This window comes from Pieris rapae, chromosome 12 (assembly GCF_905147795.1).
Source record: "Pieris rapae chromosome 12, ilPieRapa1.1, whole genome shotgun sequence".
Classification (NCBI taxonomy): Eukaryota; Metazoa; Arthropoda; class Insecta; order Lepidoptera; family Pieridae; genus Pieris; species Pieris rapae.
The window spans coordinates 4,456,450-4,470,405 of NC_059520.1; the positions used below are offsets into that span (position 1 = coordinate 4,456,450).

Genomic DNA, 13,956 nt, shown 5'->3' on the forward strand with positions numbered 1-13,956 from the left:
TAGGTACCGCCACGAGTAATGAGCGCTGACCTTGAATGCGCAGAAGCCGTTTTTTGGGTCCGTTTCGCGGTACGGGCTGAGGGGCGACGAAGAAACGGCGACCGCCGACAAGCCCCAGCGCGTAATTGGTCAGCTTTCGGTTATCACACAATACACCTCAACTGAGACTGAGACTAGAATTTGAAATAAATTACTTACTTAAAATAAAGTGGTTTTTTAGTGTACTGTAAAGCTACCTAAATATCTTGTAATAGCAAAATTAGATTAATTTACATTATACCTATTTGATTATGCTTATAGTTCAACGCCAATTCTAGGGCCGCGCGGCCATTAGAAATTTGGTGCGCGACAGGCGACTGTACATGCGCAGAGATCCCCATTCCCCACCAGTTTCGGCGAGCGTTCATAACTCGTGGCGTTACCTATAGATTCTAGCTCATTCGCTGTTCTTCGTTATTTAGCTAAGTAGGGCCAATTTAATAGACCACATATTTTATACACACCTAATCGAAATCCAATGTTGTATAAACGGCGTCCATATTATATTTTCTCTTTTACGAATTTAGAATTATACATTTTTTTTAACTTCCTAGCTGTCCCGGAAAACTGCCGTGAAATGATGCAATACGTTCATCATTTTGTGCTTAGTGCTTACGTATCGTGAGGAAATTGAGATTCCCGGCAGAGGTGGATTTGTAGACCTATCCGCTCTAGGCCGCAGCCCAGGTGTCGCCCCTCTCTCAACACCTATAGACGAATAATAAGAATGTCATAAGTACAATTTTAAGCGCCCAGGAATGGAATTAGCGGGAAGTTGCAGGGCAAAAAAAAATGTTTTTTGGCAGTACAGGTGAACCCCTTTAGATAATCGTCAGAATATTTCTATGCATTTCAAACTACTATGCGTACATTATTAAAAAATACGTAGGCCATTGATGCTATCAAAATCTGACGCACTTGAGGATGTCATGCAACATTTTTTCTTTACATATTTAAAAATCTATAGCCGCTTCCCCCACCGATGAAAAGGTATATTTCACATAATAAAAAATTCTCCGTATTGTCTAAGCTTGCAACCCAATAGATCTCTACCACGCTCGAGTAAAGTGCTTATTACACTATGCGATATTCAGACTGTCTTAAAATCAAATTAGCAAGCTCGCTATTACACTGGACTGAATACCGCACGCTTACTCATTTTTACTCATTTGCAAAGCGTACGTAGTCGGTGACGGATGTCGCCATGTGACTTAAGAAACTACCTTAGAGTAGGAGTTGCCGAGTTTGAATGACTATTAAAATGTTATATTAGTAATTTATATTATTATATGTAATTTAATAGATACTCCATACATTCAATATGGCAATAAAAATGGAATGTCTCTGTACAAATCAAGAACAGAACCAGGCTGGCACACTTTAGTATGTCGTCATTAGAGAATCGCAGAAAATTTATTGACACATCGTTTGCAGCTAAGATATTCTATAATAAGATTGATTGTCCGAACCTTCTTTCTAAATTTAAGATTCATGTTTGTTTTTACCAATGTATCAGTGTGTCGAGCGTTGGCTAACTTTATCTATAAAAAATAAAAAACATTCCAAAGTACTTAGTTTTCTTGCGAACACTCCATGGTGCACGCGGCCACAGAAAACAAACATGTACAAACGTCTTTGCTCTGCGACTGCCGCGCGCTGACTGAATGATTTAGCGTGCTAAGTCTTATTACACTACACGATATTCAGCAAGTAAGCCAGTAAGCACCGCCGAACCCATTCGGTCGGTCTAATTAGACAGGCTAACTGGCTAACTCTTATTACACTAGGCTGAATCTCAGTAAGACTGTCTGAATATCGCGTGGTGTAATAAGCCTTTTAGTGGGTAACGCCAGTCGAAATATGACTTTGTCTCAAGTACTTAGTCTGTGTCGACTGTAGACAAAGTTCAAACAGGGATCGCCAGAATACTGATCGGTATTTCCAAATTATAACCTTAAAATTAACCGGACCTTATATCTATTACAAATTAACGATTATAAACACTTCAATCTTTATCGTTGACGGTTGAACTAAGTCAGTATTCATCAAATTCTATAATGACACAGCAGGATATTTCATGTGGATTAGAATATTCACTTACACCAGATATTCAAGAATGCGTATCAGAAGCGCTGCACGCAAATTATTCGTTTATTGTGACGCCGTTAATTCATCCACGCTTCCGTAGACCATATCTACCGCACAGAATACCCGCTGGAGGCTTTACTCGATCGGATATGATACTGTCTCCACAAGATTGGACTAATCGTATAGTGGCTAGAGTGTCTCCATATCTTACTGTTGATGCTCCATCTCCTGTTGTACAAAAGCGTCATGAGTACTATTTACAGGAAGAGCTCCTTTATTGTCGCGGCTTAGGTGTTCCAGCTGTTATGATATCTTTACATTCTAAACACAACACTAACCTGGCTAAAATTTTGCAAACATATCAAGAAACAAGGTAAAAGATAACTGTAGTTTGATGCTTAACTGATTAGAAACTATTCATCTAATAGTTTTCTTTATTTTTAGTAACTTTCCAACATTAATATGGACATGTGTACCAATGTTTTGTAAAAGGACATTAAGAAATTCGGAAGATCTTGAAGATAACAAATGTGATGTTGCTTATGATGAAACATGGTACTGGTGGTCTAGATTTCATCAAAATATGAATTGGGATAAAAGAGTTGGTGTTGTTTTAGAAATATCTGCAGATTTACCATCAAATGATATTATTAAAAGATGGCTTGGTGAACCAGTTAAAGCCATTATCCTGCCAACACATGTATTCCATAACAATAAAAAGGGGTATGTTATTAAAAAATCAGATTTTTGCATAATTCTTTAACATACTTGTTTATTATTTACTTACTTTGAATAAACAATATAAATACAAATTCCACTTATCACCAATCAAATCTCATTTCAGCTATCCAGTTTTATCACGGGCTCATCAACAATTAGTTGTGAATATGGTGGAAAGAGATGCACAAGTAATTGTGAGTGGGGCACGACGCTCAAATATTGAATATTATTTACAATATTTATTTAGACTCTGGCAAAGAAGACCTGCTGATACTCCTATGTTTAGTTTTGCAAGAGGGTTTGTATTAATTTATTAACACAGTTAAAATCTGTTATAACAACATCAAAGGGACTACTTATATTTGGCTGTTAAACCAATAGTTGTAAAAGCCACTGACATGGTTATTAAGAACCAAATGCAATAACTTGGACCTTTAATTTTGGACAATATAACCGGTATGTTGTTTTAAACAATGTCATCATAAATGGGATTGACTGTAGTTTCATATTGTTTATCTTTTATAACAAATATTAGAAGTTTAAAATTAACATTATTTGGTCTTGAATATCACATTTATATGTAAGTTATACCTTTAAGCCATCTGTCATTAGATTCAGCCTCTGTAAGCTGACGGATACCTTCTCTTATAGTTGAAGAGCCAAGTATTTTCTGCTGCTTAAATTTTATGCATTATTTTCTACTCACAGCAAATTGAGTTAACTTAAAAATGTATAATATATAATATATATAGTATTATACATTTTTTCATGATGGTTAATGAGTCCGATGTTTTGCATGTTTGATCTTAAAAAGCTTCTAAAAGATCTTATAAAAAAAATGTTAATATTAGAAGTGTTACATTTTAAAGTAATAAAATAATTCAAATATATGTTAATATATATATTATTGATTTTATCAACACCTTTTTTTAGATGGGAGGATTATCTACAAACACCATTACAACCTCTAGCAGACAATCTTGATACCCACACATATAATGTATTTGAAAAAGATCCAATAAAATATAATCAATACCAGAATGCAATTGTTAAAGCACTTGCAGACCTTCAAAAGAAACAATGTTGTCAACATAATTTAGATGTAAGTTACTCCACTACATGACTTACAGTTGTAAATCAGAAAAGTGCAATATTAAAAGACATAAATTAATCTCATTAATCAACAAAACTTAAAATCTGGATATGAAGCTGTTGTGTGTGTCAAAATTGTGAGTTTCAGTACCAGTTGTGGTTATAGTTTCGTCTAACTTATAAAATTACTTACTACATACTTTTATCTTATATATACTAAATATTACATTCTTCTAGAAAGAATCTCCTTCATCCAATATAACAACAGAAAAGGGTCAAGGAGATAGTGAAAGTGATGCAAAAACTCCAGTTACTGTCATGGTCCTTGGAGCAGGTCGTGGCCCTCTTGTTCGTGCCACATTAAATGCTGCTGAAATGACTAATACTGATGTAAAGGTAAATTATGTGTATAAAAAATCAAAATGTTATAAACATTACATATTATGTGACAAGTTATTATTTTTTATTGAGTTATACTCAATTAGAAACTCTAATTATTAAACCATTTGATTACTTAATTTAAACACTTGACGGCTTTCCTATCATTGTATAATACAGCTATATTTTTTTATTTTTGGGAATATCATACTTTAGGACATTCAAACCTCTACAAATGTTGTAACATATTATCTAGTAATTTGAATGTTATTTAAAATATTAATAAATGTATCTTGAATGGAGCAAAAAATAAACTATTTGCCAAATACCAATGTTGCCATGTATAGTTAGTAAACTTTTCTCTTTCTATGAATTGTATTGCAATAAATACATAATAAATTTAAAAATGTAACCATTTAATTAAATTTCAACAATATTGCAGTTCTTAAGAGTTCATAGAATAGAGTCTTACCAATTTCAGTCTCCAGTTAAACTGATAACTGAACAGACAGTACTTTTAAATATGACACTTTACACAGTAGTGTATTTAGTACAACCCACCTTTTATTCTTAGGCTAACCCCCTTCAATATCATGTTGTATTCTATGCTTTTATACAGGTTATAGCTGTAGAAAAGAATCCTGGAGCTGTAGTAGTTTTAGCAGCACAAGTTCGGGAGTTGTGGTGTGATCGTGATGTCACTGTTGTACCTGGTGATATGAGATATATGAACTTGTCACCAAAGGCAGATATTATAGTATCAGAATTGTTGGGTAATGTTGAATTCTTCGTAAGTTATGTAGTTTTTATTTTAGTAATTAAAATATTTTCAAAATTTTTATTGCATATTTCTTTTGCTGTTTTCCCATAAGTAAAATTACCTTTTAACAAAAATAAATGTATACTTTAAAAAAAGATGTTACTAAGAAATCATTATTTTACATTATCAAACAATTTCAGGGTCATGGGCAGATAATGAACTCTCACCAGAATGTTTAGATGGTGCATCCTGCCTCTTGAAACCAAATGGCATTTCAATACCTTGTGAATACACATCTTATGTTAATCCAATAAGCTCTTCACGATTGTGGGCAGCAGCTAAAATAGCTTGCCTTGGTGATGCACAAAAAATGGAAAAGAACTTAGAAACATTGTGGGTGGTGTATATGCAAAATAAACATGACATAGCTGAATGTAAGGTATGTTAAAAAATACAATGTTTTCAATATCAGCAAAGTTATATAAATATGTAAGCATTAAATTAAATATAATATAAGATATAACATACATATAAATTTAAATAAAATTAATAATTTTAAACTATTGTTTTATAGGAAGTCTTCAAATTCTCACACCCAGCAGAAGGTATAAAAAATAATGAGGGTGAGACAATGTTAGACTATAGGGGACTACCAGTAACTGACAATCGTAGGAAAACAACTGTTTCATGGGAGGTCACCCAAGACAATGTGATGCATGGATTTGCTGGCTACTTTGACTGTGCACTATATGGCAATGAAATGTTAAGCATTGTACCAAGTACACATAGTCCTGGAATGATATCTTGGTTTCCAGTATTTATTCCAATAAAAGTGAGTAATACTACTCTTAATCTTAATTTACAAAACAATTATTGTATACATGTATGTCCAAGGGTTTCAATATCATTAAAGATTATTAAATAAAAGTTAAAAAAGAAAGAAAAATAAATTTTAAAGAACATGTTTGTGAATTAAGGTGTCTGCCCACTATCCCGGTAGCATACCATGACCGTGCTAGGACCGTTTCAGACAAAAAACTATTCTTTGTATTGAGAAGTATGAGACTATACCCACTAGACTGTTCCGTCACCGGCCGACACCGTAGCGTGCCATGCACGGGCCGTCAACTATTCGTCGGAGGGAATATTTTGCCGGTGGGGACACGCTACGTGCATGGCACGCGCCGTTGTTACACCGCTGCGCGCAGGCGGCTAAACGGTGACTGAGCGGGGAGTATGACCGTTACAAACCCATTCCTCTTCATCCAAAATGAAGCAATAATTGCCAGTTGTTCAATCGGTAGTTTCCTTATAGCCATAAATATTTCAATATTTCACCACATTAACGCGTCTACGCATAAAGCATCGGATGCTTTACGAGTGTATTGAAAAGATTTCTGCCGTGTCACATACGGGCATCATACAGATTATACACGGGTTACATACGGGTTGTAAACGGGTTCAGAACGCTGTCGGCCCGCTTCAGTGGGCGAAATAGACCGTACCGGATTGCTTTCCGTGCTGGATACGTTCCTAGCACGGTCATGGTATGCTACGGGATAGTGGGCAGACACCTTTAAGGACATTAAGATTTCTAGTGCAGTCTCAGCACTGTTTCAGTTTTAGAATGTGAAACCTGATGACAAATCACTATGTTAAGGGGTCAATTACTATTAAAGCATATCAATTTTTTTCTACAATGATTCATATGTCTTAACACAATTAAATAAAGGTGCTATTAGTAGAAAAGAATCTTACTATAAAATGTAGTAGTAAATTTGACAGATGGGAATCAAATTTAACTCTTATTTCAGACACCACTAAGAATTCATAAAGGAGAAAAAATCAAGGCCACATTTTGGCGTTGTGTCGATTCTCGAAGAGTTTGGTATGAGTGGATAGTAGAAGTCAATGACAATGCAACTGTTCTTCACAATCCTAATGGGCGCAGTTCAGAAATGCTATTATAAAATAAATTAAGTTAAATGTTTAAAGTAACATTTTATTTTACAAAAATTTTTACATGACAATATAATAATTTAATAAGCTTTTCTTAATAATAATCTAAGTACCAGTCAGCCGTGTAATGTTCATTTCTCTGTGAAAATCATCTATATCCTGATTCCACCGCTTCTCAAAGTAAATGCCTGTAAATTCACATTTACCTTAGTCAATTTGTAAGCTAGATAATTATTTAATTAATAGATATATATATATTAATATATATACCTTGCATAAACTTAGCATCATTTCCTGTCTTGATAGCCCATGGTAAATACTGCTTTAAGTATAACTGTCTATGTTTTGGTTTAAGTCGAGCTGCACCCCATATTCCACCACTAATACACATTGGTAACTTTGTTTGAATGCCCTCTATCCATTTAATAGTTACCTTAAAATAGAATTACATTTTAATTTTGTTACACTTATGTAACACTCATAAACAATAGTGGTTATATTTTACCTCTATTTTATATAACTTACTTCACCCAACATATTTGTTTTCATAAATAATGTTGCATGCACTAAATCATGAACTTCTCTATAACGTTGAATAACATAAGCCATTTCTGGATCATCTATGAAATGGACAGGTAATCTAGCGTCTGGCGTAATTTTATTTTCCACCATAAAGTCGGCATAAACACGACCCACTGTATTTTTAGGCATTTGTGACAATGTTTTGAAGCATACTAATTGGGAGTTTATACGTGGCATTTCGCGTAGAATTTCAGCACCCTCATTCGTTTCTAGCATTTTCTGCCTCATATAATTTAAAGCTTCGCCGCCAGTAACTTCTCCCATACATGATATCATATCAGCTCTATATGGATCGAAGAGAGCTACAACTGCACTTCCTACGCCTAACAAGATTTTTTGGAAAGCGCTGTGGGGGATAAAATTTTGTTCTAATTCCTTTATAAATTTCGCGTGTGGCAAAGTGGTACAGTTTTTAAGGCAATTCGAAAAACGCATTTTTGTTAGATTAGATATGTTAAGTAAATGTTATTCATAGAAAGGTCTCACGTTCATAATCTAACCCAAACAACTGACAAGGTTACTATCTAAGATGAATTTAATTAATTAAAATGGTGGTTACAATTAGGCTGTTTAGTATTGGAAAATATTGTAAATACGCAGCCCAAACTGAAACTCCTTCACAACACCAATATCAATTATCATAATAATTAAAAAAATCAAATTTAATTTAATAGACACAGATTACATTATATAAAAAAAATTATACTATATATATTCAACAAAAACTTAAAACTATATTGTTGTGCCCTCTTAAGTTCAGCTCCTGAATTAAAACGACTTAATTAGAAAAAACTTAATTATTTTATCCACGCTGAAATAGTAATTGAAGAAATAATGAGAGAAGAACTTTATTTTTTAACGTTATCCTAATGCGTGAAAGGGAGAGAAGACCATTTACGTTAGATGGGCGTAGTTTTCTTCCAGGGGGTCTAGACAAGATGTCTTAACGGTAGTTTATGTAGGAAGTCGAAATAAATTTGTATGAAAATCACATCTCGTGTCGACAGTCGGTAGCCTAGGGCCTTAGGGCGTGAGTCGGGATACAATAAGCGACGCGATAACAGTGCTACGAAAAGACACACATTAAGGCTTACGCTATTCTGTAGCCAACAACCAATTTAATGTTTCGGCCACACTTGAGGTGAATAGGTTAATATCGCAAGTTAAACTGTTAGATAAACTTATTCGCAGCCCTAACCGATATAAATATTATTCGCATGTGTTTGTGTAATTTAATAACACGTAAATAATATATTTTAAATAATATTTTTGTATAACGAGAAATTGATTTTTAAATCCTGGGGCTTAGTCAAGATGCCTAAACAGTAGTCAGTAGTGTATTTAGAAATTCGGAAACTAAATTTGTATGACAATTTGCAGACACGAATTGTCATTTTCATACAAATTTTGCTTTCGAATTTCTACATACAGTAGATCTACTGTTAAGGCATCTTGACTAAGCCCCCTTCTTACAAAGCCAATTGTGGTCACAGATATTACATAACATTGTAATTCTGCGATAGATGACTGTCGAGAGATGACGTAAGATTCTTGACATTAGACATTGGTTTTAATTAAAAAAAATTCATAAGTTTTGGTTTTTGATTAGTAAAATCAGATTTATTCTACTAACCACTAGAGTTTCTCCATAACAATGTACGTGATGGATAACTACTAACAACAAAAAATCCTATACTTTCACGACATATACTGTAAGTAATTTACAACAATATTATAATTATGTAAAACGTAGGATAAATAACGTAGTGAATTTACATCAGTCAACAATACACAACAGATTAAAAAACGAAATCTGTCTGATCCGGGAGCCTTTCACTTCATAGGTGTATACGTGCCTGCTTCCAAATTCTTTTAATAATTGATTCTTTAAAATATAACGAGTGTATACTATTATTATGCCTTCCCAACAATTTCGCTGACTATTGCGTGTCATATATTATATATATTTTTAAGAAACAAATATATAGCTTTATTTAATTAACAGATGGTTAATTGTAATACCTATTGTTGTATTCTTCATTTCCATTCACTTCATTCCCTTTGTTATGTAAACTTTAACTGTTTGGTAAATTTGTTTTGGTTAAGAGGCAAAAAGTTTTGCTTAATTTTGCATTCATTATAGAGTAACCATTCGTTTAAAGAAGTTTGAATTATGGACCACCACATGCCCCATGCAAACCATGGCAGCCACATAGAAGTAGGAATGGAACAGCATATGGGACATGAAGAGCATGTCATGAATAGTTCAGATTTAAATGAAGGTATAAATGTAAGTAGATTTCACTTATCAAGTTTTTTTCTTTATAAATGTGACATTTAAAATCATAATATTACAGGAAATGTTTAACATATCGAGTGTAGACATGATGCCTGGTGACCCACAAGCTAAGGCTCATGAAGGTCATCACCATAATCACCATGTTGGACATGAAATGAGTATGAGTATGACAGTAAGTCCAATGAACATATTTGATAAGATAAAAGATCTGTAACTTAATAACATTTGAACTAGATAACAACCACATACCTACTTGTTAAGAATAATAATAATATTAATGATACCTATATATATATATTCAGTTTTATAAGGAAAAGTCAAATTAAAATAGTAAATTATATGTAATACAGGTATATTAAATTTAGGTATTTTCCTGATTACTAAAAAATGTTGCTTTTCCAGTTTCACGGAGGGTACAAAGAAGTTATTCTTTTTTCATGGTGGAACGTATCAGAACTTGGAGAATTTTTTGGATCCTTTCTAGCAATCTTTCTTATTGCTCTATGTTATGAAGGGTATGTCATACTAAAATATTTTACTATTTTCAGTAAGTTAACTGAATTGCTTAATTTGTTGAAAATGGTAGGAATGTATTAAATAAATTTATGTAAGCATACAAATGAATAAAATTAATAAATTATACATTTGTATCTTTCAATATTATATAATCATTATAAAAAAATTCAAATTTAGGATTTACCTATAAATTATAACTTTGTACTACTTACTTTATTACTTGGAAAATTAGTGACATTTGGCATGTCTCAGAGAATTGTGTATTATTTTATAGGCTCAAGTACTACAGAAAACATTTACTATGGAAAACTTATACAGGCCTTCAATATTGTGCTGTTGCTCCACCAGACAAGGGAGTAGCAAATATTTGCAATCCAGATGAGCCTCAAGTTATTCAGTAAGTTTTAATTTTATTTCAGTAAATATTTATATTTTAACTAACTTCATTACTACTTTCCTTTCTTTCAGGCCGATTCCACATGCACTAGACCGGAATGTGTAAGTAATATTTACTTTAATTAAAACCTCATCATACTTCCTTAAGTGCACTATACATGATTACATTCATTAATCCAATGGTTCCATGTTGTAGGGGCTGTTAAAGTATTACATAAGCAGATTTGCTGTTAATGCCCCCCACAATAAGCAAAGCTCTCAAAAATAATAGTGCATAAACATATTAATTTTTGTAGGAATCCTCGAAAATGCATTTAATTTTCAAGCATTGACAAAGTGTGGGTAACATGGGTAAAAAAGTAAGTAATTGCTGTTGACATAATCACCAAAAGGGAAAATCAGTCAAGTCCCCCTATATTGCTTATGTGACTTAAACGGCCCCTTATTCTGTAGTTTTGACTGAACGAATCTCTAATATTATAACCTAACAAAATTTGGAGAGTAATACAATTATAACTAACATTTAAATTTTTCAGTCCAACAATGATGAGTACAGCACATGCTTGGCAAACAGTACTTCATGGTCTTCAAGTACTTGTAAGCTATATGTTAATGTTGGTTTTCATGACATATAATACGTGGCTTTGTGCAGCTGTTGTGCTAGGGTCTGCAACTGGATACTTTTTATTTGGCTGGCGTGAGTCTGTTGTTGTGGACTTCACAGAACATTGTCACTGACATAATATAGTAAGAAATACCTATGAAGTATTACTATTGTTATTTTTAAAACCTCGCTACAGAACTCAAAATATTATGTATACAATGAGAAAGCCTTTTTGGGTGATTGATTTATACCAGTTATTACTAAATGTTATAGGTATTTAGAATAAAGGCTTAAAATTATTATTATTTTTCATTATTCCCCTAAGTTATAAATTATATACATATTAATAATCAATGAAGACTTCATAAACGGATGGAGCTAAAATATGATGTGATAAAGATATTGGAAAAAGTAACACATTTATTAGAATCATAGAAATAAATAAACTTTTAGCAATAGTCATTGGTAAAAGCTTTATTTAAGAATAATTTAAGATGGTTGATATCTGTTATATGTTATGAATTACTTATCTGCTATGATACAGAGAAAAGTACAATTAAATAGATTCAAAATAAATATTTACAATTAACTAGTTGTATAATAAATTAGAAGACTTTCTTAATACAATTTCGAGGTTAACAAAATTTTTAAACAATTTGCAATTAACAAATTATGCAGTATGCTTATCAATTTTTTAAAGAAATTGGTTGATAATACTGAGTGGAATGTCTATTATTGAGATGTTTTTTTAAATTAGAACTGCTATTGCATTTATAGTCACAATTATGACAAGCAAATGGTTTTTCTTGTGTATGAAGACGCTTGTGTACATTAAGAGAATTTGAAAATTTGGTACTAAATGTACATTGATCACACAGATAAAGCTTATTTTGAGAATGTGTTCTCCTATGTTTGGACATATTAGATGAATGGTTTGTATTATAAGTACACTGTGGATGTGAACATGAAAATAATTTCATGCCTCCCACAATAATACTGTTCATTCCATGGCTCATCTGTCTGAAACACAACACCATTTATTTTATATACATATCTTAGTCAAAATTTTAGAGAGGTGGTAGTTACTTACCCATCAACCAGATTTCTATTTAACTCAAAAAATTGACTCTGGTTTATTTCAAGAGATGGAATAATGCTTTTAATTTCAGAAGAAACATTGATTATACTAGAGACGGGTTCCTCTAAAGATTTTAAATTATCATCTTCATGTAAATTACATTCTACAAAACAAAATTTACTTGGTTTTTCGGGATTTTGTACTATTTCGTCATGAGATATATGTTCTGGAGTGATTGTTACAGGCAATGTGTTGGAAATACATGCTTCTTTTTTATCAAATTTATTTTGGCGTTCCTTTAAAAGAAACAACGAGATAGTTGATCTTGGTTGCTGAGTAAACTTAATAGCATTTTTGTTGTTAGGTCGTCCAGCACTATTACACGTGGACTTCATGTTTATATACCGACTTCACTACCCATTAGATAACAAGAATAATATTTCAAAATCTTTTATCTTTGCTCACTCTTAATTTTGTATACATAATCCTTACAGACGTCAGACAGACTAGCATCTAGCAAGTATCAACTATGAGTATGAACTATGAAGTTATGAACTATCAACTATCAAGTATCAACTATCAGCAACAATTACCAAAGAGTAAACCAGTGTTACCAACTCGAATTTAATCGAGTAGGTAGAAACAATTTCAAAAGTTGGTAGTTTTCAACCATCTTCAATTCGAAAATAGGTAGATCTACCAACAAATAAAATAAACAATTTTCGATTTACCTAACAAGAAATATTAGAATTCGCACCATTAAAGACGTTTCATAGACGCGGCGCTGTAACGTATAGCAAAATATTACTAACAATTTTCTTCAATTACCTACCTATCCATAATTTATTTTATATAATATTAATAAAAGGTTTACATGTAATTTTAAACAATAAAAGATAAAATGTAAGATTATGTTAACTATTGCAAATTATAAATTGTACAGATTCACAGATATAGTGAAAATAAACATCACACCGAAGGTGCTTTCAGTAACAGAAGGCACAGCCCAAGGTGCGGTCCTCGAGCCTCTCCATTTTTTTGACTTACGACGACGTCGACGACTTACGACTTATATCAAATGCATAACCAAGTAGAACACTCTACTTGTTAAGAGAAATAAGAAGAAAAACGCTAACCAACATAAACAGTAAATAAAAAAAAACTACTTTACACATACGCATTTGTCACACTCATAAACAAGACTGCTATGATTACATTGCAAATCACAGCGGTGTTCTAATAAACCATATTATATATATTTGATTATATTACTTTGTAAAATAAACATACGCCACCGCTATCGTTTGTTGTTGAAATAAAAAGTCAGTCTTTTTATACATCATCAGTAGCTTATTATTTTTAAAATATTTGTTTTCTAGACATTTCACATGTTTGCATATTTTTGCAACTTTTGTAGAAGCTGCTTCTGTTAATTCTAGTATTTC

The 13,956-nt window shown here is 32.5% G+C and overlaps 4 protein-coding genes across 5 annotated transcripts; 2 read left to right on the forward strand and 2 right to left on the reverse strand.

Moving 5' to 3' along the window:
• The first annotated feature begins 1,911 nt into the window (after nucleotides 1–1,911).
• Nucleotides 1,912–7,067, forward strand: LOC110993724 (protein arginine N-methyltransferase 5). The gene is made up of 9 exons (XM_022260077.2): nucleotides 1,912–2,500; nucleotides 2,572–2,850; nucleotides 2,972–3,145; nucleotides 3,781–3,949; nucleotides 4,177–4,335; nucleotides 4,937–5,090; nucleotides 5,278–5,516; nucleotides 5,652–5,909; nucleotides 6,892–7,067. The coding sequence occupies exons 1-9, from the start codon at nucleotides 2,097–2,099 to the stop codon at nucleotides 7,045–7,047; spliced, it is 1,992 nt and encodes a 663-aa protein (XP_022115769.1). The 5' UTR covers nucleotides 1,912–2,096; the 3' UTR covers nucleotides 7,048–7,067.
• LOC110993725 (ubiquinone biosynthesis protein COQ4 homolog, mitochondrial) lies at nucleotides 7,059–8,438 on the reverse strand. The gene is made up of 3 exons (XM_022260078.2): nucleotides 7,562–8,438; nucleotides 7,307–7,469; nucleotides 7,059–7,224 (listed from the first exon to the last, which is right to left on the reverse strand). Exons 1-3 carry the CDS (start codon nucleotides 8,051–8,053, stop codon nucleotides 7,142–7,144), a joined length of 738 nt encoding a protein of 245 aa, XP_022115770.2. The 5' UTR covers nucleotides 8,054–8,438; the 3' UTR covers nucleotides 7,059–7,141.
• A 734-nt stretch (nucleotides 8,439–9,172) lies between these two features.
• Nucleotides 9,173–11,732, forward strand: LOC110993746 (high affinity copper uptake protein 1). Its single transcript, XM_022260109.2, has 7 exons — nucleotides 9,173–9,330; nucleotides 9,762–9,908; nucleotides 9,976–10,089; nucleotides 10,320–10,432; nucleotides 10,708–10,830; nucleotides 10,902–10,931; nucleotides 11,366–11,732. Exons 2-7 carry the CDS (start codon nucleotides 9,792–9,794, stop codon nucleotides 11,565–11,567), a joined length of 699 nt encoding a protein of 232 aa, XP_022115801.1. The 5' UTR covers nucleotides 9,173–9,330; nucleotides 9,762–9,791; the 3' UTR covers nucleotides 11,568–11,732.
• A 155-nt stretch (nucleotides 11,733–11,887) lies between these two features.
• LOC110993727 (zinc finger protein 135) lies at nucleotides 11,888–13,089 on the reverse strand. Of its 2 annotated transcripts, none has more exons than XM_022260080.2 (2): nucleotides 12,524–13,089; nucleotides 11,888–12,453 (listed from the first exon to the last, which is right to left on the reverse strand). In XM_022260080.2, the coding sequence occupies exons 1-2, from the start codon at nucleotides 12,904–12,906 to the stop codon at nucleotides 12,120–12,122; spliced, it is 717 nt and encodes a 238-aa protein (XP_022115772.1). In that variant the 5' UTR covers nucleotides 12,907–13,089; the 3' UTR covers nucleotides 11,888–12,119. The 2 variants fall into 2 exon arrangements, with proteins under 2 accessions (XP_022115772.1, XP_045486537.1); XM_045630581.1 differs by having other exon boundaries at nucleotides 12,337–12,449.
• Between the last annotated feature and the right edge of the window lie 867 nt (nucleotides 13,090–13,956).